The sequence below is a fragment of the Phasianus colchicus genome, chromosome 9 (assembly GCF_987193195.1).
Source record: "Phasianus colchicus chromosome 9, bPhaCol1.hap1.1, whole genome shotgun sequence".
Taxonomy (NCBI): Eukaryota; Metazoa; Chordata; class Aves; order Galliformes; family Phasianidae; genus Phasianus; species Phasianus colchicus.
The window spans coordinates 3,403,084-3,425,404 of NC_143444.1; the positions used below are offsets into that span (position 1 = coordinate 3,403,084).

Consider the following 22,321-nt stretch of genomic DNA (forward strand, 5'->3'; position numbering starts at 1 on the left):
GGGATGAAAATACAATGAAGGAGAGCTTCAGTTGAGATAAGAACAGGGAGATCTCTCACCAAGGACCATCGTGTGCAAAACAGACTCAAGTTAGGGGACGAATGTAAGTTTCTGTCTGTTAATAGCAGACTAGAGCACTGAGGAACTAGAAGCAAACTAAAAACATTTTCCCATTCACTCATTCTCTTCCAAGTCGTCCCCTTAAGTGGAGCAGGGAACTGGGGCTATGGTCGGTCCCTAAAGCTCTGATGTTGCACCACACAGGGTCCCTCTCACGGCAGCCATCTTTTCTAAACCAATCCCTCACGGGCTTCTGACAGACTGCAGCTCTTCAAGCGCTACTCTAAAGTGGCTCCGTACCCCGGAGTCCATCCTGTAGAAACTGCCCCACGGGCAGCACTTCCCCAGAGCTTCAACACCACACTCTCCTCTTCAAGAGCAGCAGCTGGCCCAGCCCTCCTGCCCCACCGCGGCCCTTCTCCATGGCCGCAGCTCCGGCCCGGGGCTGCTCCTGTGGGCACAACATGGCTGCGGCCTCCTGCAGGCCGCGCCTACCATGGGCTGCTTCATGGCTGCAATGGAGATCTGCTCCGTGTGGTGCCCACGGTCTGTAGGGGCCGGCCTGTCATATGTCTCCTGCTTTCCTCTTCCCTTGAAACAGAGGGTGAGGTATCTAAATGGACTGTTCATACCCTTGTTTGTCTTCCTCAGCGATTGCCACTTCCTACAGCTTCTTCACGTGGTCCCTCTGCACTCTGACCACAGCACAACTCCCTGAGATGAGGCCACCCCAAATACCCTTCAAACAACATCTGGTCAACCACATCCTCTCTTGGGATGTGCTTCTGGGTTAAAATCTACTATGTGCTAAAGGCATACTGTTTCTCCAGCCCACGGTGGTCACAACACGTAGCACATCTTCATGCTGTGTAGCTTTCAGCAGAGTTGCTGTGTCCCTGTGGCCACGCTGCAAGCACTGCTGAAGGCTGCACACTGTCTTTCCTTGCTGCCCTCATTTGCCTGGTTGTCTGTCTCTTCACCAGCTGATTGCTGAATGAGGGTTTGAGACCCACTAGTACCATCTGTGGATAAAAGGTGTAGTCTCTTCCAGCCAGCCAGGAGCAAGCTATCACCCAGAGCAGCCACGAGGATTCTCCAAAGAAGCCTGGGAACAGCTACAACAATTGCTGTGGCTCTGTGTGTTGCTCCCAGTCTTAATAATCAGGCTTAATGATCTTCTTAAAATACAGTGTTTGCAGTGCCTCTGATATGAATCAATGTTTAAGAAGGGCAAAAAGGGCTGCTTACTGCAAAACAAATACTCGCACAGAAAGATTAGGCATTTGTTTAGCAAGCTTAATTAAAAAGCTCTACTTGGTGCCTCTTTGAGGATCTAAACTCCTTGATAAAGAAATAACCCGTTTTTCCAGTTATAGCTTCCTTTTCTTTGTAAGTGGTGAGTAGTTTCAAAGATCAAAAGGCCAAGTCTCATACGCCATCTTAATTTGAAAGATATTTTAACATTCTGATAAGCACAGTTTTGGAATGCTTCATTTTGTTTGCCTCACTCGTCAATGTGCAAACTTAGGGTAATTAAACAAAGTGATATTTCACAGTCAGTCTTTGCATTTAGACTGTGAATGTGTAAGTTTAAATAGGAAAATCTACATACTCTCGGGAGAGCGGCTCGGCGAGGAGGACGTGGCATTAGAGGCAGCAGACTCCCAGTACTTGCCCCGAGACCTCAGCACACACCGCAGGTGTTGTCCAGTTGCAACACACGGTGGGCAAACTCTGTGAGCGTGCCCAGGCCCAGTGCTGCCAACACTGCTCAGGGAAACCTGGGCGTACGCTCCGCGACATCGAGGGCTGAGGCTCAGATTCCTGCCTCTGGTGGTTCCCGAACCAGGGATGCTGGAGTGCAGGTTGAGCTGCAAGAATTAGAAGAGACTGCTGAGAGGGAATCCGCAGGATGTTCACCTGGCAAACTGCGGAGTGCATCTCTTGCCTCACCTGATGAGGCAGGCAGCATGCCTTCGGCTTCTCTTCTGGCTGCGGACCCTGGGCCTGGAGGACACCTTGAGGCTTTGGCTGTAACAGGTCCTGAAGATGGGGAACACTCAACTTCTTCCAAGGCTGAATACTTTCCAGAGGAGGCCAATGCAGCACCTTTTTTCTGGAGAGCATGCGAGGGAGAAGAAGAAGAAACGGCTACCACCATGCCTGAATTCTCCAACCAGTCTCTGGGAGAAGAACAGAGGTTGCAAGATCCCAGAGAGGTCTACGGGGAGGCATATAGATATCCTCCAGTTCACCCAGCAATCCAGAGAATCCGGGATGAGGCGAAGAAGGACCAGATGCTGCCACACTGGAACATCTCCTGGCCAAATAGCATGAGCGTGCCCCCGCTGCTAAGGCCCCAAGCAACAGAAGACAGTGCCAGTGCAGCTGACAGTGCTCAGGACACGCTGAGCGTCTGCAGTGTGACATCGAGGGCTGAGGGCCAGTTTTCTGCTTCTGATGATTCCTCAGCCAGAGGTGTTATAGTCCAGGACTCGCAGCTAGAGTTGGAAGAGGCTGCAGAGATAGAAACGGCAGGACAGTCATCTGGCACCCTGCAAGTTGCATCTCTTGCCCCATCTGATGAGGTACACGCTGTGTGTTCACCATCTCTTCTGGATGCTGAGCCAGGGCCTGCAGGGCACCTTGAGCCTTTACCTGCATCAGTGCTGGAAGATGCAGAAAGCTCAGATTCTTCCGAGGCTGCAAGCTCTGCAGAGGAGACTGATGCAGTATCGCTCCCCTTGCCAATGTCCGAGGGAGGAGAAAGAGAAGAATCAGCTATGGCCATGCCTGAATCCTCCGGACAAGGTCTGGGAGAAGCACGGAGACTGCCAGATCCCAGCGAGATCAACAGGGAGCCCTCTGGGTACTCTCCTATGATCCCAGCAATGCGGAGAATTCGTGAGGAGGACAGAAACGAGCAGATGTTGTCACACTGGAATATTTCCTGGCCAAGAAATGTGAGAAGCCCCAGGCAGCGAAGGCTCCAGGCAAGAGGTGACGCATTCAATAATGTTGGCGCTCGTCAGGGCATGCCAGGTATCTGGCCCACGACATCCCGGGCTGGTAACTGGTTTCTTGACTCTGGTGACTCCAGAAAGTGGACTGTTAGACTGCCAGTTATACTGGAAGAGTCCAGTGATGACAGCGACAGTGCTGCCAGCACTGCTGAGGGCACGCTGGATGCCAGAGACAATGCAGTGAGAGATGAGGGCATGCACCCGCCCTCCTGTCCTTGCCCTTCAACACTGGAGAATGTGGAGGAAGACTGGGGATGTGACTCTGAGGAAGATGCTGCATCAGAGGCAGTCAGCATCACATCCAGCACATCCGATGAGCCATCTGGTGAGGTGGAGGCCGTTTCTTCAGCTTCATCTGTAGCTGCAGATCCCATGACTGAGGAGCATGTGTCAGCATGTGAGGGAGCAGAAGATGTGGGCCCTCAGCATGAGGTGAGCAAGGTCAGCACCAGGCATGAATTGGAGGCAGAGGCAGGAGTGGTGCCTGGAGTGTGCGCTGTGGGGAGATGCCTGGAGATGCTGTCTCCTTTCCAACCAGCTCCATGCATTAGGGTGGACAGCCCCTCTGTTATTCCTGCCTTGCCTTCAATCAAAGGGGCCTGGAAAGGGGATCCCTCCCCTGGACCCCTGGCACCCACACCATCACCAGCCAGTGGCATACAGGTGTGTGGTTTTGTTCTCTTCACACAGGTTTCTGCAGAGGCTGAAGAACGTGCACAGAGCTCCGTGTGCTTCAGAGATGCACCGGAGGATGGCCCAGGTACATCCCCAGACAGAAAACAATCCCAGGGAGGGACCTGTCAAGCTCAGATGGCCCACCAAGTGGCATGGAGGCTGACAGCGTTCCATGCGCTGCCATATCCAGGCCAGTCCTCCCACGGAAATTCCATGGTGGTGGGTGGCAGGCAGGCAGGAGCTCGCCTCTGCCCCTTGCCTACAGCTCTCTGTCCCCCACAGGTACCACTGCCGCACCACACACAGCAGCTCGCCGCCGGATGCCAGCTGTCATCAGGAGTGGGCTCCGGGCTCTGCGCAGAGTTTGCACCTGCAGCTGCATCAGGGGACAGCGAGAGGAGAGGCACGGAGCTGCAAACACCAGGCAGCTCCCAGGAATGACAAACTCAGTCCTGCAGATGTAAACTTCTGATTCAGTGTTGTCTTTATTCTCTCCTGGCTGAGTGCTGGGCTCAGAGCACGGGGCAATGGATCCGTGTGTCGCTGGTGCCAGCAAGTGCAGAGAGCGAGGGCGTGCAAGCCATCCCAGGGAGGGCCTGCCCAGCTCAGACGGCCACGAATCAGCACGGAGGCCGGCGTCGCGCCCGAAGGCCGTTGTGACGCGGGGCCGCCGCGAGGGGCCGGAGTCCCCCGGAGAGAGTGCCGCTCACTCTCGGGAGAGCGGCTCCGCGAGGAGGACGCGGCTCCCCCGGGTGCCTGCGACCGAGCGTCTGCGCGAGGACGCGGCGATGAGCGAGGAGCGGGAGAAGAAGGACGACCGCCAGCCCGACGCGGGGCTGCCACGCGTGCGCGACCGCCGCCAGGTGCGGGCCGGGGAGGGACGCCGGCCGCGCCTTCGCCGCCTCCATCCCGGTTCTCCTTCTCCCCGCAGGTGGTGCCGCCGGGCGGCCGGAGCCCGGGCTCGTCCCTCCGCGGCGTCCGTCTGCACCTACCAGCAGCCTGAGAACACCAGCAGGAACGGCCCAGGGACTGTCCACCAAGGCTGGGAAGGCCCACGCAGCTTGGAGAGATGCTCAGGAGGGCAGCAGAGACACTCGTGCTGCCACTACACCATCTTCCAGAGCAGCTCAGAAGGGCCCAGAAGGGCAGGCAGGTGGCAAAAAGCAAGACAAGGAGCCCCTGCCTGCATTAGTGCCTGAAGAGGCAGGCAACCTAGATTCTCCCAAGGCTGCACACTCTCCAGAGGAGGCCGATAATGCAGTGCTGTTCCCAAGAGTGTGTGAGGGGGGAGAAAGAGATGTAACTGCTACCACCATGCCTGAAGTCTCTAGACAAGCTCTGGGAGCAGCACTGAGTCTGCAAGATCCCAGAGGGGTCAACCAGGTGGCCTCCAGATGCTCTCCGGTACACCCAGCAATCTGGAGAATTCGGGATGAGGCAAGGAGGGAGCAGATGTTGTCCAGCTGGAACATCTCCTGGCCAAATGTGAGCATGCTCAGGCTGCTAAGACCCCAAGCAGCACATGCCAGTGCCAGTGCTACCGACACTGCCCAAGGAATGCTGGACACCTGCACCACAACATTGATGGCGGAGGGCCTCTTTCCTGCGCCAGGAGAGCTCCTATCCTGGGATGCTGGAGTGCGGGATGAACAGCAGGATGTGGAAGAGATTGCTGAGACAGAAACTGCAGGACGGCCATCTGGTGACCTGCAGAGTGCATGTCTTGCCCCATCTGATAAGGCAGAAACGGTGCATTCAGCTTCTCTTCTGGACGCAGGTCCTGGGCCTGCAGGACAGCTTCATCCTTTGCCCGCATCAGTGCCATCAGATTCGGAAAACTCAGATTCTTTTGAGACTGTGCACCATCCAGAGGAGGCCAGTGCGGTACCACTCCTGTCAGCATGCGAGGGAGGAGAAAGAGAAGAACCAGCTATGGCCACTCTGGAATTGTCCACACAAGCTCTGGGAGGAGCACCAAAATTGCCAGATCCCAGAGACATCAACCGGGAGGCCTATGGATGTTCTCCAGTGCACCCAGCAATCCGGAGAATTCAGGATGAGGTGAGGAGGGAGCAGATGTTGTCCAGCTGGAACATCTCCTGGCCAAACAGTGTGAGCATGCTCAGGCTGCTAAGACCCCCAGCAGCACATGACACGACTACTGGCAGTGCTCAAGAAATGCTGGACACTTGCACCACAACATTGATGGTGGAGGGCCTCCTTCCTGCACTAGGAGAGCTCCTATGCTGGGATGCTGGAGTGCGGGATGAACAGCAGGATGTGGAAGAGATTGCTGAGACAGAAACTGCAGGACGGTCATCTGGTGACCTGCAGAGCGCATGTCTTGCCCCATCTGATGGGGCAGAAACAGTGCTTTCAGCTTCTCTTCTGGATGCAGGTCCTCAACCTGCAGGACAGCTTCAGCCTTTGCCCGCATCAGTTCCTGAGGACACAGAAAACTCAGACTGTTCCACGGCAGTGCACTCTCTGGAGGTGGCCAGCGAAGCACCCTTCTTCCTGTCTGCATACGAAGGAGAAGAAAGGGAAGAACCAGCTATGGCCATGCCTGAGTCCTCCAGGCAATCTCTAGGAGAACCATCAATTCTGCAAGATCTCGGAGAGATGTACTGGAAGGTCTATGGATGTCCTCCAATTCACCCAGCAATCCGGAGAATCCGTGACGAGGCAAGAAGGGAGCAGATGTTGTCCGCTAGGAACATGTCGGAGCCATACAGTGTGGGCACGCCCAGGCTTCTCGTGCTCCAAGCAGCAGATGATGGTGCCAATGCTGCCGACACTGCTTGGGGCATGCTGGTCATCTGCGCCACTACATCGAGGGCAGATGGCCACTTTCCTGCCTCTTGTGATTCCCAAAGCTGGGATATTGCACAGGAAGCGATCATTGACGATGCTGCCAGTGATGTCGGCAGTGATCACAGCATGCTGGATGCCAGGGACACTGCAGTGATGGCTGAGAGCATGCCCACGCCCTCCTGTTTTTGCCCTGATACCATGGAGGGTGTGAAAGAGAACCATGAGGAAGAAGCTGCTGAGGCAGCCTCTGTGCCACCAAGCATTTCTGGTTCCTCATGTGGTGAGATGAAGACAGCAGCGGCTCACCGCCGGATGCCAGCTATCATCAGGAATGTGCTTTGGGCTCTGCGCAGGATTTGCACCTGCAGCTGCATCAGGGGACAGCGGGAGGAGAGGCACGAGGCTGCAAACACCAGGCAGCTCCCCAGAGATTGATTCCATCCTGTCAATGCAGAATTCTGATTCCATCATGTCAGTGAAGAATTTTGATTCCATCTTGTCAATGCAGAATTCTGATTCCATCTTGTCAACATAGAATTCTGATAAAATGCTATATTTATTCTATCCTGGCTGAGTGCTGTCTGATCTGTGCACTCATGCATAGTTGGTCTCTGAGTGCGACTACTGGGCTCAGAGCACGGGGCAATGGATCCATGTGTCGGTGGTGGCAGCAAGTGCAGAGAGCGTGGGCGTGCAAGGGAGAGTGATTTGTGACTTGCAAAATGTGAGCTGGCTGAGCCGGTGTGTGTGTGAGGTGGGCTGCGATGAAGGGCGTGAGGGGCTGTGAAAGGGGCAGCCCTGGTGGGAGAGCACTGGTGTGTCTGTAGGGGTGCGAGCACAGCCAGGCACCTACCGAGAGGAGACCAAAGTGTCCCGGCTGGCTCAGGGCTCCTCAGGTGTCTCACTGCACAGGCCTGGGTACTCCCTACGTTGACATCATCGTTCCCCCATATGAGGACGTCATCAGTATAGAGGTAAACCCGGACACCGTGGTCCAACGTGAGCTTCCCCTGCCTCCGAGCGCCAGAGTGGGCGAGTGTCTGTACCCCTGGGGTAATCGGGTGACTGTGCATTGCACTCCCTCCAAGTAAATGCAAATTGATTGTCCTCCACCTTCCTCAAGGGGACCATAAAACAGCTGTCTTAGGCATCAATGGCAGCCAGAAAGGCATGAGCCTGTTCCCGTAGGGCAGTAATCAATTCTGAAACATTTGGGGCCACTTTTGCTGAAGGGGCAGTCTCGGCACCCAGATGCCTGCAGTCCACTCTAAGTCTCCATTTGCCACAGGGCTCCGACACTGGCCATACAGGAAAGTTACAAGGAGAGTTTGCAGGTGCTATAATCCCTTGATTGCATAGTTCAGCTACAAGGGGGGGCTGTGCCTTCCTTAGCTCCTAAAGGGAGAGGGTTGGGCTTCATGTTTGTTGTCTTGGAAGGAGGTGGGGCCGGGGCTACCTACATTAGTCTAACAGTTGGCCTAGAGGCAGAAGGCCTCTTCTCTTCCCTCCCCGAGCACTTCATCAGTGCTTTTGCCTGCTGAGACTGTTGCTGCTCCTCAACCAGCTGCTCTTGTAATTTTCCTACTTCCTCCTGCAAGGAGGAGATAATGCTGGCTCCTGAGAATCATGGCCGCCCATAGTACTTGTGAGTGTGACCAGCTGTGTCCTGAGTACTGCACAAACCACTGCTTTCCCTTTTCTTCAGCGATATTTCCATTCTGCCCTTAAGTCTGCTACCCAGTCGCATACTGCCTGTTGGTTCTGGGCAAGAGAAGAATCAAGGTCCATCAACATTTTCAGAATATGCTCTGGGCTATTAGGATTGCCCATCCCTCCTTGCATGCTTGGCGCCAGCTACTCATAATGTACTTCAACAAACACAATTTAAAATTTTTTTCATTCCACATCCCTTGTTGAACTTTATACTGTCCGTGCCTTGGCCCTCCCGATGCCATCCCTGCACATCCAAACAACATCCCTCTGTTCCTCCCTGGCCACCTATCCCCACTTCCACTGCTTCCTTCTTTTCCCTCAGCCTTCCCAGCAGCTCCGTGCTCAGCTGAGCTGCGTCTCCTGCCACCCCTGCCTGATTTCTTATTCTGGGGGATGGAGAGCTCTCGTGCTCTCAGAAACATGTTCTTAACTGTGCTGCCAGCTGTGTTCCGTTCCTTTGTGCCTAAGGACAGTTTCCTAGGAGATCTCATTCAACCATTCCTTAAACAGGTCACTGAAGTTCACTCTCCTGAAGTTCAGTGTCTTGACTCCACTCTTTGCCAGGCCCATGTTCCTGGAGATCGCAAGCTCAACCAGGGCATGGTTGCTGCAGCTCAGGCTGCCTCCAATCTTAACGTCTTCGACCACCTCCTCTGCACGGATGAGCACCAAACTCGGCAACCACTGGTGACCAGCTGGTCCCCTCTGGTCCTGACCTGTCCAAGTCCGGTACCAGAAAGTTACCATTATTGGGCTCCAGGAGTCTCCTGGATCACTTGCAGCTAGCTCGCCATGTTCATTTCCCAGCAGGTATCTGGGTGGTTGAAATCCCCCAGAGGGATCAGAGCCTGGGAGCACAACAGCTCCTGCAGCTGAAGGAAGAAGGTCACACCTACAGGCTCCCCTTGATTCGGTGGCCTGTAGTAGACCCCGACCACCAGCTGTCTTTTGTTGGTCTCGTCCCTGGTTTTAACCCACAGGCTCCCCACGTGTGCCTGACTATTTCTCAGAGGCAGCTCTTTGCAGTCTGTCCTCTTTTTGTCGTAGGCGGCAATTCCCAACCTCTCCTACCTTGCCTATCCCTTCTAAAAAGCGTATAGCCCTCAATTCGGGTTACGCAGGTCATAGAATCGTGGAATTGCTCAGGTTGGAAAAGGCCTTCAAGATCATCAAGTCCAACCACAACCTAACCATCCTACCCTCACTCTAACTACCCACCGCTGAATCATGTCCCCGAGCACCACATCCAAATGGATTTTAAACACATTCAGGGACGGTGACTCAACCACCGCCCTGGGGAGCCTGTTCCAGTGCTTAACACGCCCTTCTGTACACAGGATTTCCTGTGTTCCAACCTAAACCTCTGCTGGTGAAACTGCCTGCACGGCCTGCACTGCCAGCATTGCCTACACTGCCTGCACCAACAGCACTAACTGCCTGCACTAACTGCCAGCACTGCCAGCACTAACTGCCAGCACTGCCTGCACTAACTGCCAGCACTAACTGCCAGCACAGCCAGCACTAACTACCAGCACTAACTGCCAGCACTAACTGCCAGCACTAACTGCCAGGGCCGAGGGCGGAGAGCAGCAGGGCCGGGCTCGGCCGGGCCGCTGGCGGCCTTTGAAGTCGCTGCTGCTGCTGGGCACGCTGCTGGCGACTTCGCCACCTCCATCCCACGCCTCCTTCTCCACACCGCCGTGTGTGAGGCAGATGCCGTGCGCTCAGCGTCGCTTCTGGCCACAGAACCTGGGCCTGCAGGACACCCTGAGCCTTTGCCTGCATCAGTGCCTCGGTATGCAGAAAGCTCAGATCCTCTCGGGACTGCACACTGTCCGGAGGAGGACAGTGCAACGCAGGAATACCTGCTGTCAGTGTGTGCGGGAGGACAAGGAGAAGAAACAAGCGGCTATGGCCGTGTCTGAATGGTCCACCCAAGCTCTGGGAGATGCAGCGAGATCGCAATATCCCAGAGAGACCAACGGGTGGCATGTGGATATCCTCCAGTGCACCCAGAGATCCGGAGAATCCGAGATGAGGCGAGGAAGGAGCAGATGTTGTCCAGTAGGACCACATCCTGGCCACACAGCTTGAGCATGCCCATCTATGTCTCCAAGTGCAGAGCCGTCCCAGGGAGGGCCTGCTGGGCCCGAGCGGCCCGGCGAGCAGCTCCATGTACAGAGTCCTGCTGTGCCCGGGCCAGCCCTCCCAGGGAAAGCTGCGGTGCTTGGTGGCAGGCAGGGCCTTGCCTGGTGCCCGCCCTGCCCCTTGCCTACAGCTCTCTGCCCCCACAGGTACCGCTGCCACACCACACACAACATTCCTGCGAAGGCCACAGGAGGTGCACAGAGCTCCAAGTGCTTGAGTACAGGACTACAGGAGGATGGCCAGGGTACATCCCCGGGCAGAAAGCCATCCCAGGCAGGGCTTCCCAGCTCAGATGGCCCACGAAGCGGCACAGAGGCCGGCAGCACTGCATGCCCTGCCGTACCCAGGCCCACCATCCCAGGGAAGACCTGGAGTGGTGGCGCGCAGGCAGGGCCTTGCCTCTGCCCCTGGCCTACAGCTCTCTGTCCTGCACACGCTGCCACACCACACGCTGAAACTCGCCGCTGGTGGCCCCCAGCCAGCTGCCCAGGCATGCGTGCAGAGCTGCCACAATGGGCTGCTGTGCTGTGGGGGCTGCCATGTGGGGACCAGCCCTCCTCTGCTTCAGCTCCTCTGCACTCAGCCGCCCGCGGGCTGAGGGCTGCCCTCGATGCTCCGTGCAACGCGAGCGGGAAGGACCGCGCTCACTCAGCCTTTCTCCTCAGCTTCTCTTGCAGGCGGGCAGGCAGGAGTTTCCAGTGTTGGTGCCAGTGGCCAAAGCAGACAGCCTCAGCCACCCTTGCTGCCTCGCTTAAGGCGGGCCGGGTTGCTGACAGCTGCACCCAGGCATGCAGCAGCAGCTTCTGGGGTCTGTAAGCTGCCTGCTCTGCCAGCAGCAGCCTCTTCCACATCTTCTCCAAGAGGCAGAGCACGTGCCATGGGCATTAGAGGCAGCAGACTCCCAGTACTTGCCCCGAGACCTCCGGGAACCTTGCATGTCCAGGACGGGACAGCAAGGCCTGAGAGCCAGGGTCCAGCCCTGGAAGTCTCAGCTGTTCTCAGGCCTCGCCATGCCAGACCGCCTCGCCATGCCAGACCCAGACAAAACTGCGTGGTGTCCCTGAGCTGTGCTGCAGCCGCAAGCTCAAGCGTCCGAGTGCAGCTGGCAGTTCCAGGGTGCATGGCGCCCTGAGACCACCATCTCTTCTGGGCGCTGGTCCTGGGCCTGCAGAACACCTTGAGCCTCTGCCTGCATCAGTGCTGGAAGATGCAGAAAGCTCAGATTCTTCTGAGGCTGCACGCTCTGCAGAGAATGCTGATGCAGCATCTCTCCTTGTCAGTGTCCGAGGGAGAAGAAGCAGCTATGCCTGTGCTGGAATTGTCCAAACAAGCTATGGGAGAACCATCAAGACTGCAAGATCCCAGAGAGCTCTACAGGGAGACCTATGGATATTCTCCAATTTTCCCAGCAATTCGTAGAATTCGGGATGAGGCGAGGAAGGAGCAGATGTTGTCCAGCTGGAACATCTCTTGGCCAAGCAACGAGAGCATGCTCAGGCTGCTGAGACCCCAAGCAGCACATGACAGTGCCAGTGCTACCGACACTGTTCAGAGAAGGGGGGTCAAATGTTACAGTTGTTATGAAGAATTTCTTGGGCTTGGTTACAGAGGTTGCCCTGATTTGTTGGACTTGTTCATCATCAGTTGAAGTGGTTACAAAGTACATGGAGGATACAACTCCTTGTATAAAAGTGGAATCAAACATGGAGCCATACAAGAAACAAACATAAGAGTTGCAACAGCACACGAAAAAGGATACGTTTCTCCCGTGGGCAATTTGTTTAGCAACTTTTTCATTATCATTCCATTTTTAGACAACAATTAGAGTCATTCAATTTGCCACAGACACCACCTGTGACTCTTCAGGAGTGGTGACATGAACGTTCCATAATGAATAAAAATTAGAAAGTGAAAAGAGACAACTGTACATTTGGCAATAACCATACCTTTAACAATAGCCAATAATATTAAATCAGTAAGTAAAACAAATAGAGCTATTTGTGTCAGCTGCTTTCCCCACCCAGGAACTCCCAGTGTAAGCCAAGATCCAGATGGGAATTCTTCAGTAGAGGTTGTGGTGTTTATGAACACCCATACAATATTACACTTCAGTGAATTCATCAAAAGCGTATCTAGTCCAATTTGACAATATGTGGACTTGCCATGTAATGTTTTCTAAGATGATTTAGTATCACGAGAACTCTCCACTTGAACATTTCCAAAGCAATTCAAATGCTGAGAGATATAAATCTTAGTTTGGCAAGTTCAAGTATTGCTACAGTCTACAGAATTTTTCACAGGATAGTGTGTGCAGGATAGTCCACAGTATAAACCATCAAGAGGAGTAATCCCAGAAACATACACATCTCTTATCAAAACTTAGACACTTTCCAACAACCATGTTTTGGATGGAACGCCTGGACTGGTGTGACACTGAAAAGCATCAGTGCAAAAGGCTTTACGATAGATTTCTTTTGTGCCCACATCTAACAGATATTAGATGGGCCTCTTGATTCATTTCCCAGTTTGTTAGGAATTTGGAAACACTGTGGAGGAGTCACATGCAAATCATAATCAGTTTGAAAAAAAGGGGTGAAAGAAGGGGTCAAAAGAAATGGTATCACTGTGCAGGGAGTACCAGTAAGCCAGGATGACCTGTAAGAACTCTGAACCCAGTTGTGAAATTTAACAGATCCAAGGACTGATATCAATCACCACCCACACTCACAACAATGCAAAACACAATATGATTGCAACCAGAAAAATTTAATTAAGAGGTATACTCAGTATTCTAGCATGATCAAATCTTCAGTATTTCTGTCACAAAACATAAACGGTTAAAATCAGCCTTAAAATTAGCCTTTCTGTCAAGTGCCCACGGGGATCTTCTGTAAAATAAAACAAGAACCAACTTGCCCTTTTTGGGCTTTGTAAATATGGTTAAAAAATGAGGGAACAATTGAGGAAGTGTTGATTTCATATTACTTTTTTCGGGGTGTCTTTAGCCTTCCAAGGATATTTGGTAAGGGATTCTGTTAAGGTTAGGGAACTGGCCTCATGTTAGCTGAGTCAATCGCACAGGCTGGCCAGGGAGATAAGAGTGTTTCCCTGGCTTATCAGCCTCTGGATCATGACTCACAGGGGTAATTGGCAAGAGTGGTGAGGCCTTTAGACACAAGGTGTTAAATGGAGGATCTGGTTTCCCTTTGTGGTAAGCTTTCTAATGCATCCACCCTTCACTGCCCCCACCCCGGTCACTTGGGAGGGGCGAAGACATCAGTTTTTTATTGGATAGCTGCTCAGGTTTTGCTTTCCAGGTCTTGAGCTTTTGTTCTGGCCACCACTTAACTAATTTCTCTAACCTGACAGTGGGTAATCCATTCATCAGATCTCACAGGACACCCTTTTGCCAGCCCAGTGTCCAGAGACAATTACCTTTATGATCAATATTCCGCCTATCTGTTTTTACTGAAAATGAAACCCTTCCAGTCCCACTGAGCTTTGGGCTAGGTGGCCTGGGGGCAAGGCTGACCGCTGCAAGTCTTACTTCCCTTGGCTCAAATTTACTGGCGGAAGAAATCACTGACCCATATTTTCTTCCATAGTTGATTAACTCTTGGACAGCCTTCTTCCACGCCCATACGTCCCCTGACTGCAGATGGTTAGATGTTACAGTTCCTTCTAACACTGCCCGGGTTCTCTCTCCCTGACACATAGCTTGTATCTTTCCTTGCAGTTGTATGCCTATGGGTTTCAATGACTCTGGAGGCCCCCTAATTAAAGCAGTCATTCTCTCAGGATCAACAGGCATCATCATAGGTGATTCGTGGTGTGGCTGCAGCTTTCTATCATACATCATTTGGAGACAAGCAGCCTTTTGAACGCTCTCTACTAACTGGTCGACTGTTCCAGTAATAGCAAGAGGGTATCCCTTTTCTAGAGGATTGAGACCACCTGCCCAATAGGCAGCCCTCTGTGTTAAGGACCAGGGAGCACCATTGTTGCCAGTAGTTAAAAATACTCCTGGTCCCCAGTAACCTTCCGCTTCCTTTTCCATTAGCTGTATCTGGTCTCCACCAGTGAGACTAACCCTCCATACATACTCATTTTCTGACTCCTTTGGAGAGCGGCTGAAATCTTTTTTCAATTTTGCTAGTTCAGTGGCTGAGAAGGGAATTCCTTTAACATTCATTTGAGGATCTAGATCCTCCCTGTTATTGAATGCATATTCGGTTTTTATCAAAGGGTGCATCTGGGCTGGAGAGGCCTCTAATTTGTCTAGCCTTGCCTTCATTTCTTTCAATCCTTCTAGAGGGTAGATTTTTTCTTGAGGCAAACTATGGGCGACAGTATTGCTATTTTCTTTATACCTTAACTGCTCCTTCAGAACCCCTAGTAAGGGAGCTGCGTCATGCTTTTCATTTTCTAATGAAACAGGCCACAAGGGTAATCCATACCGTATGACATGGTGAAAAAAACCTCAAAACTGACGGGTTTGACTGAGATGGGCAGCCACTGCTTTGGGAGAGACTGGCAGATGATAATTGCTTGTGAATCATTTGTTTTGTAAGTATATATACGTATGCATGTATTATTAGCACTACTGTAATTTCTCTCTTATTTTTCTGCCTTAGTAAACAGTTTTTATCTCAACCAAATCATTTTTTTTCTGATTCTCTCCCCCATCCCATCTTTTCAAATAAGTGAATTTCCAGATTTGGACTTAAAATTTGCCGTCATACAAGCACTAACATTTTTGTTGTATTATGTAGATGTATGAGCAAACAATTCTCAAAAAATTACTGCCATGTCTACTTTGCTGCCAAATTTATATCTTCATATAAATATTTACATTTTATAGACATTTCCATTATTCCACATATTATGCTATTATATATTTACATTTATATACAATTACTATTTACATTTTATAGAAGACAAAAATCCAGTGACACTATTTCCCACTTCCTATATAGTCCAGTGACAATATATTTCCTATTAATAGAAAAAATGCCAATATAGGCATCTGAAACTATTGCAGGTTTCAAATGAAATAAGTTTTTAAGTAATATATCTGAACAAATTTCCAGGAGAAAAAAAAAACCAGCCTTTTTTTCCAAAACTGGCTGGCAGGATTTTAACTACCAGCCATGGTGGTCTCAATTTATACACTGAATAAGATTTTCACTCTAGTGCCATGGCTATTCAGGAGACGTGTGTATGCTTAACGGGGCTGGCTGGCTGCACTCCACCATGCTGCTCTTTCACTCTCCCTTCTTAAAGGAACAGGGATGAAAATACAATGAAGGAGAGCTTCAGTTGAGATAAGGACAGGGAGATCTCTCACCAAGGACCATCGTGTGCAAAACAGACTCAAGTTAGGGGACGAATGTAAGTTTCTGTCTGTTAATAGCAGACTAGAGCACTGAGGAACTAGAAGCAAACTAAAAACATTTTCCCATTCACTCATTCTCTTCCAAGTCGTCCCCTTAAGTGGAGCAGGGAACTGGGGCTATGGTCGGTCCCTAAAGCTCTGATGTTGCACCACACAGGGTCCCTCTCACGGCAGCCATCTTTTCTAAACCAATCCCTCACGGGCTTCTGACAGACTGCAGCTCTTCAAGCGCTACTCTAAAGTGGCTCCGTACCCCGGAGTCCATCCTGTAGAAACTGCCCCACGGGCAGCACTTCCCCAGAGCTTCAACACCACACTCTCCTCTTCAAGAGCAGCAGCTGGCCCAGCCCTCCTGCCCCACCGCGGCCCTTCTCCATGGCCGCAGCTCCGGCCCGGGGCTGCTCCTGTGGGCACAACATGGCTGCGGCCTCCTGCAGGCCGCGCCTACCATGGGCTGCTTCATGGCTGCAATGGAGATCTGCTCCGTGTGGTGCCCACGGTCTGTAGGGGCCGGCCTGTCATATGTCTCCTGCTTTCCTCTTCCCTTGAAACAGAGGGTGAGGTATCTAAATGGACTGTTCATACCCTTGTTTGTCTTCCTCAGCGATTGCCACTTCCTACAGCTTCTTCACGTGGTCCCTCTGCACTCTGACCACAGCACAACTCCCTGAGATGAGGCCACCCCAAATACCCTTCAAACAACATCTGGTCAACCACATCCTCTCTTGGGATGTGCTTCTGGGTTAAAATCTACTATGTGCTAAAGGCATACTGTTTCTCCAGCCCACGGTGGTCACAACACGTAGCACATCTTCATGCTGTGTAGCTTTCAGCAGAGTTGCTGTGTCCCTGTGGCCACGCTGCAAGCACTGCTGAAGGCTGCACACTGTCTTTCCTTGCTGCCCTCATTTGCCTGGTTGTCTGTCTCTTCACCAGCTGATTGCTGAATGAGGGTTTGAGACCCACTAGTACCATCTGTGGATAAAAGGTGTAGTCTCTTCCAGCCAGCCAGGAGCAAGCTATCACCCAGAGCAGCCACGAGGATTCTCCAAAGAAGCCTGGGAACAGCTACAACAATTGCTGTGGCTCTGTGTGTTGCTCCCAGTCTTAATAATCAGGCTTAATGATCTTCTTAAAATACAGTGTTTGCAGTGCCTCTGATATGAATCAATGTTTAAGAAGGGCAAAAAGGGCTGCTTACTGCAAAACAAATACTCGCACAGAAAGATTAGGCATTTGTTTAGCAAGCTTAATTAAAAAGCTCTACTTGGTGCCTCTTTGAGGATCTAAACTCCTTGATAAAGAAATAACCCGTTTTTCCAGTTATAGCTTCCTTTTCTTTGTAAGTGGTGAGTAGTTTCAAAGATCAAAAGGCCAAGTCTCATACGCCATCTTAATTTGAAAGATATTTTAACATTCTGATAAGCACAGTTTTGGAATGCTTCATTTTGTTTGCCTCACTAGTCAATGTGCAAACTTAGGGTAATTAAACAAAGTGATATTTCACAGTCAGTCTTTGCATTTAGACTGTGAATGTGTAAGTTTAAATAGGAAAATCTACATACTCTCGGGAGAGCGGCTCGGCGAGGAGGACGTGGCATTAGAGGCAGCAGACTCCCAGTACTTGCCCCAAGACCTCAGCACACACCGCAGGTGTTGTCCAGTTGCAACACACGGTGGGCAAACTCTGTGAGCGTGCCCAGGCCCAGTGCTGCCAACACTGCTCAGGGAAACCTGGGCGTACGCTCCGCGACATCGAGGGCTGAGGCTCAGATTCCTGCCTCTGGTGGTTCCCGAACCAGGGATGCTGGAGTGCAGGTTGAGCTGCAAGAATTAGAAGAGACTGCTGAGAGGGAATCCGCAGGATGTTCACCTGGCAAACTGTGGAGCGCATCTCTTGCCTCACCTGATGAGGCAGGCAGCATGCCTTCGGCTTCTCTTCTGGCTGCGGACCCTGGGCCTGGAGGACACCTTGAGGCTTTGGCTGTAACAGGTCCTGAAGATGGGGAACACTCAACTTCTTCCAAGGCTGAATACTTTCCAGAGGAGGCCAATGCAGCACCTTTTTTCTGGAGAGCATGCGAGGGAGAAGAAGAAGAAACGGCTACCACCATGCCTGAATTCTCCAACCAGTCTCTGGGAGAAGAACAGAGGTTGCAAGATCCCAGAGAGGTCTACGGGGAGGCATATGGATATCCTCCAGTTCACCCAGCAATCCAGAGAATCCGGGATGAGGCGAAGAAGGACCAGATGCTGCCACACTGGAACATCTCCTGGCCAAATAGCATGAGCGTGCCCCCGCTGCTAAGGCCCCAAGCAACAGAAGACAGTGCCAGTGCAGCTGACAGTGCTCAGGGCACGCTGAGCATCTGCAGTGTGACATCGAGGGCTGAGGGCCAGTTTTCTGCTTCTGATGATTCCTCAGCCAGAGGTGTTATAGTCCAGGACTCGCAGCTAGAGTTGGAAGAGGCTGCAGAGATAGAAACGGCAGGACAGTCATCTGGCACCCTGCAAGTTGCATCTCTTGCCCCATCTGATGAGGTACACGCTGTGTGTTCACCATCTCTTCTGGATGCTGAGCCAGGGCCTGCAGGGCACCTTGAGCCTTTACCTGTATCAGTGCTGGAAGATGCAGAAAGCTCAGATTCTTCCGAGGCTGCAAGCTCTGCAGAGGAGACTGATGCAGTATCGCTCCCCTTGCCAATGTCCAAGGGAGGAGAAAGAGAAGAATCAGCTATGGCCATGCCTGAATCCTCCGGACAAGGTCTGGGAGAAGCACGGAGACTGCCAGATCCCAGCGAGATCAACAGGGAGCCCTCTGGGTACTCTCCTATGATCCCAGCAATGCGGAGAATTCGTGAGGAGGACAGAAACGAGCAGATGTTGTCACACTGGAATATTTCCTGGCCAAGGAATGTGAGAAGCCCCAGGCAGCGAAGGCTCCAGGCAAGAGGTGACGCATTCAATAATGTTGGCGCTCGTCAGGGCATGCCAGGTATCTGGCCCACGACATCCCGGGCTGGTAACTGGTTTCTTGACTCTGGTGACTCCAGAAAGTGGACTGTTAGACTGCCAGTTATACTGGAAGAGTCCAGTGATGACAGCGACAGTGCTGCCAGCACTGCTGAGGGCACGCTGGATGCCAGAGACAATGCAGTGAGAGATGAGGGCATGCACCCGCCCTCCTGTCCTTGCCCTTCAACACTGGAGAATGTGGAGGAAGACTGGGGATGTGACTCTGAGGAAGATGCTGCATCAGAGGCAGTCAGCATCACATCCAGCACATCCGATGAGCCATCTGGTGAGGTGGAGGCCATTTCTTCAGCTTCATCTGTAGCTGCAGATCCCATGACTGAGGAGCATGTGTCAGCATGTGAGGGAGCAGAAGATGTGGGCCCTCAGCATGAGGTGAGCAAGGTCAGCACCAGGCATGAATTGGAGGCAGAGGCAGGAGTGGTGCCTGGAGTGTGCGCTGTGGGGAGATGCCTGGAGATGCTGTCTCCTTTCCAACCAGCTCCATGCATTAGGGTGGACAGCCCCTCTGTTATTCCTGCCTTGCCTTCAATCAAAGGGGCCTGGAAAGGGGATCCCTCCCCTGGACCCCTGGCACCCACACCATCACCAGCCAGTGGCATACAGGTGTGTGGTTTTGTTCTCTTCACACAGGTTTCTGCAGAGGCTGAAGAACGTGCACAGAGCTCCGTGTGCTTCAGAGATGCACCGGAGGATGGCCCAGGTACATCCCCAGACAGAAAACAATCCCAGGGAGGGACCTGTCAAGCTCAGATGGCCCACCAAGTGGCATGGAGGCTGACAGCGTTCCATGCGCTGCCATATCCAGGCCAGTCCTCCCAGGGAAATTCCATGGTGGTGGGTGGCACGGCCAGACACCTACCTAGAGGAGACCAGGAGTGTCCCAGCTGGATCAGGGCTCCTCAGGTGTCTCACTGCAAAGGCTTGGGTATTCCCTACATTGACATCATCATTCCCCCTTATGAGGATATCATCAGTATACAGATAAATCCGGACACCGTGGTCCAACGTGAGCTTCTCCAGCTTCTGTGCCTATGCTCCAAGCGCCAGAGTGGGCGAGTGTCTGTACCCCTGGGGTAATCAGGTGACTGTGCATTGCACTCCCTCCAAGTAAATGCAAAATTGATTGTCCTCCACCTTCTTCAAGGGGACCATAAAACAGCTGTCTTAGGCATCAATGGCAGCCAGAAAGGGATGAGCCTGTTCCTGTAGGGCAGTAATCAATTCTGAAACATTTGGGGCAGCTTTTGCTGAAGGGGCAGTCTTGGCCTCCAGATGCCTGTAGTCCACTGTAAGGAACGTGTCTGAGCCATACAGTGTGGGCACGCCCAGGCTTCTCGTGCTCCAAGCAGCAGATGACGGGGCCAGTGCTGCCGACACTGCTTGGGGCATGCTGGACCTCTGCAACATGACATCGAGGGTGGATGGCCACTTCCCTGCATCTTGTGCTTCCCAAAGCCAGGATATTAGAATTAAGTACACACAGTAAGAGACCATTGACAGTGCTGCCAGCGATGCCAGCACTGATCACGGCATGCTGGATATGGATACCAGGAACACTGCAGTGATGGCTGAGAGCACGCCCACACTCTCCTGTTTTTGCCCTGATACTGTGGAGGGTGTGGAAGAAGAATGGGAAGACAGCCATGAGGAAGAAGCTGCTGAGGCAGCCAGCGTGCCACCAAGCATTTCTGGTTCTTCATATGGTGAGATGAAGACCATGCCTTCAGCTTCCCCTGTGGCTGCAGGACCCAGACCTGAGGGACATTCATCTGCATGCAAAGGAGCAGAAAGTACAGTCAATTTCAAGCACAAGGTGAGGGAAGTCCATGTGGTCAGGACCAAGTGTGAAATGAAGGCAAAGACAGGAGCTGTACTGGAGTGTGCACTGTGGGGAGATGCCTGGTACTGTCTTCTTTCCATCCAGCTCCATGCAGAAAGATGGACATCCGGGGTTACCCCGGCTTACCTTCATGTGAGGGGCATGATTGACAAACCAGGAGAAGATAACCTGGAACTTGGAGTATTGCTGGCAAGGAACCTACAGGGCTGGTTTTGCTCTCCCCTCACAGGTTTCCACAGAGGCCAGAGGAGGTGCACAGAACTCCAGTCATATCAGAGAGACATCAGAAGATGTCCCAGATATGTCCCCAAATGGAGAGCCTGCTGAGCCTGATCAGCCCTGTGAGCAGCTCGGAGGCTGGCAGCACTCCATGCGCACCATTCTGCTGTGCCCAGGACAGCTTTCCCTCCCAGGGAAAAGCTGTGCTAGGGGAGCACGCAGGTCCTTGCCTGGTGCCCACCCTGCCCCTTGCCTATTGCTATCTGTCTCCCATAGCAACCGCTGCCAGACCACATGCTGCCAAGGTTTCTGCAGAGGACAGAGGACCTGCACAGAGCCCCAGGTGCTTCAGAGAGGCACCGGAGGATGGCCTAGGGACGTCCCCAGACAGAAAGCCATCCCAGGGAGGGCCTGCCCAGCTCAAATGTCCCACCAACTGGCACGGAGGCCAGCAGCGGTGTGCGCCCTGCCATATGCAGGCTCATTTTCCCAGGGAAAACCCATGTACAGAGCAGGCAGGGCCTCGCCTCTGCCCCTTGCCTACAGCTCTCTGTCCCCCTCAGGTTCCGCAGCCGCACCACACGCAGCGGCTCGCCGCCGGATGCCAGCTGTCATCAGGAATGTGCTCCCAGTTCTGCGCAGGGTTTGCACCTGCAGCTGCATCAGGGGACAGCGAGAGGAGAGGCACGAAGCTGCAAACACCAGGCAGCTCCTGGAGATGACAAACCCAGTCCTGTAGATGTAGAATTCTGATTCAGTGTTGTCTTTATTCTCTCCTGGCTGAGTGCTGGGCTCAGAGCACGGGGCAATGGATCCGTGTGTCGCTGGTGCCAGCAAGTGCAGAGAGCGAGGGCGTGCAAGCCATCCCAGGGAGGGCCTGCCCAGCGCAGACGGCCACGAAGCAGCACGGAGGCCGGCAGCACTGCGTGCCCCGCCGTATCCAGGCCCACCGTCCCAGGGAGAGCCTGCAGCGGCCCCTGCCTGCAGCGCTCCGTGCCCCACACGCTGCCGCGACGTGCCGCCAGTGGCCCGCCGTCGTCAGGACGACGCCGAGCCCCGGGCAGCCGGCTGCCCAGGCGGGCGCGGAGGGCTGCCGCAGTGCGCTGCGGAGCCCGCCGGGGCTCTGTGACGCGGGCCGGCGTCGCGCCCCAAGGCCATTGTGACGCGGGGCCGCCGCGAGGGGCCGGAGTCCCCCGGAGAGAGTGCCGCTCACTCTCGGGAGAGCGGCTCCGCGAGGAGGACGCGGCTCCCCCGGGTGCGTGCGACCGAGCGTCTGCGCGAGGACGCGGCGATGAGCGAGGAGCGGGAGAAGAAGGACGACCGCCAGCCCGACGCGGGGCTGCCACGCGTGCGCGACCGCCGACAGGTGCGGGCCGGGGAGGGAGGCGCTCGGGCTCG

At 53.3% G+C, this 22,321-nt stretch overlaps 2 protein-coding genes across 2 annotated transcripts; both read left to right on the forward strand.

Annotated features, from left to right (window-relative positions):
- Positions 1 to 2,116: 2,116 nt before the first annotated feature.
- Positions 2,117 to 4,222, forward strand: LOC149916747 (uncharacterized). The gene is made up of 3 exons (XM_090145769.1): positions 2,117 to 3,515; positions 3,774 to 3,843; positions 4,041 to 4,222. The coding sequence occupies exons 1-3, from the start codon at positions 2,220 to 2,222 to the stop codon at positions 4,220 to 4,222; spliced, it is 1,548 nt and encodes a 515-aa protein (XP_090001895.1). The 5' UTR covers positions 2,117 to 2,219.
- Positions 4,223 to 4,285: 63 nt separating this feature from the next.
- LOC149916748 (uncharacterized) lies at positions 4,286 to 22,086 on the forward strand. Its single transcript, XM_090145770.1, has 9 exons — positions 4,286 to 4,621; positions 5,536 to 5,653; positions 6,157 to 6,852; positions 7,485 to 7,625; positions 8,899 to 9,014; positions 17,380 to 19,236; positions 19,495 to 19,564; positions 21,299 to 21,427; positions 21,758 to 22,086. Exons 1-9 carry the CDS (start codon positions 4,286 to 4,288, stop codon positions 22,084 to 22,086), a joined length of 3,792 nt encoding a protein of 1,263 aa, XP_090001896.1.
- The last annotated feature ends 235 nt before the right edge of the window (positions 22,087 to 22,321 follow it).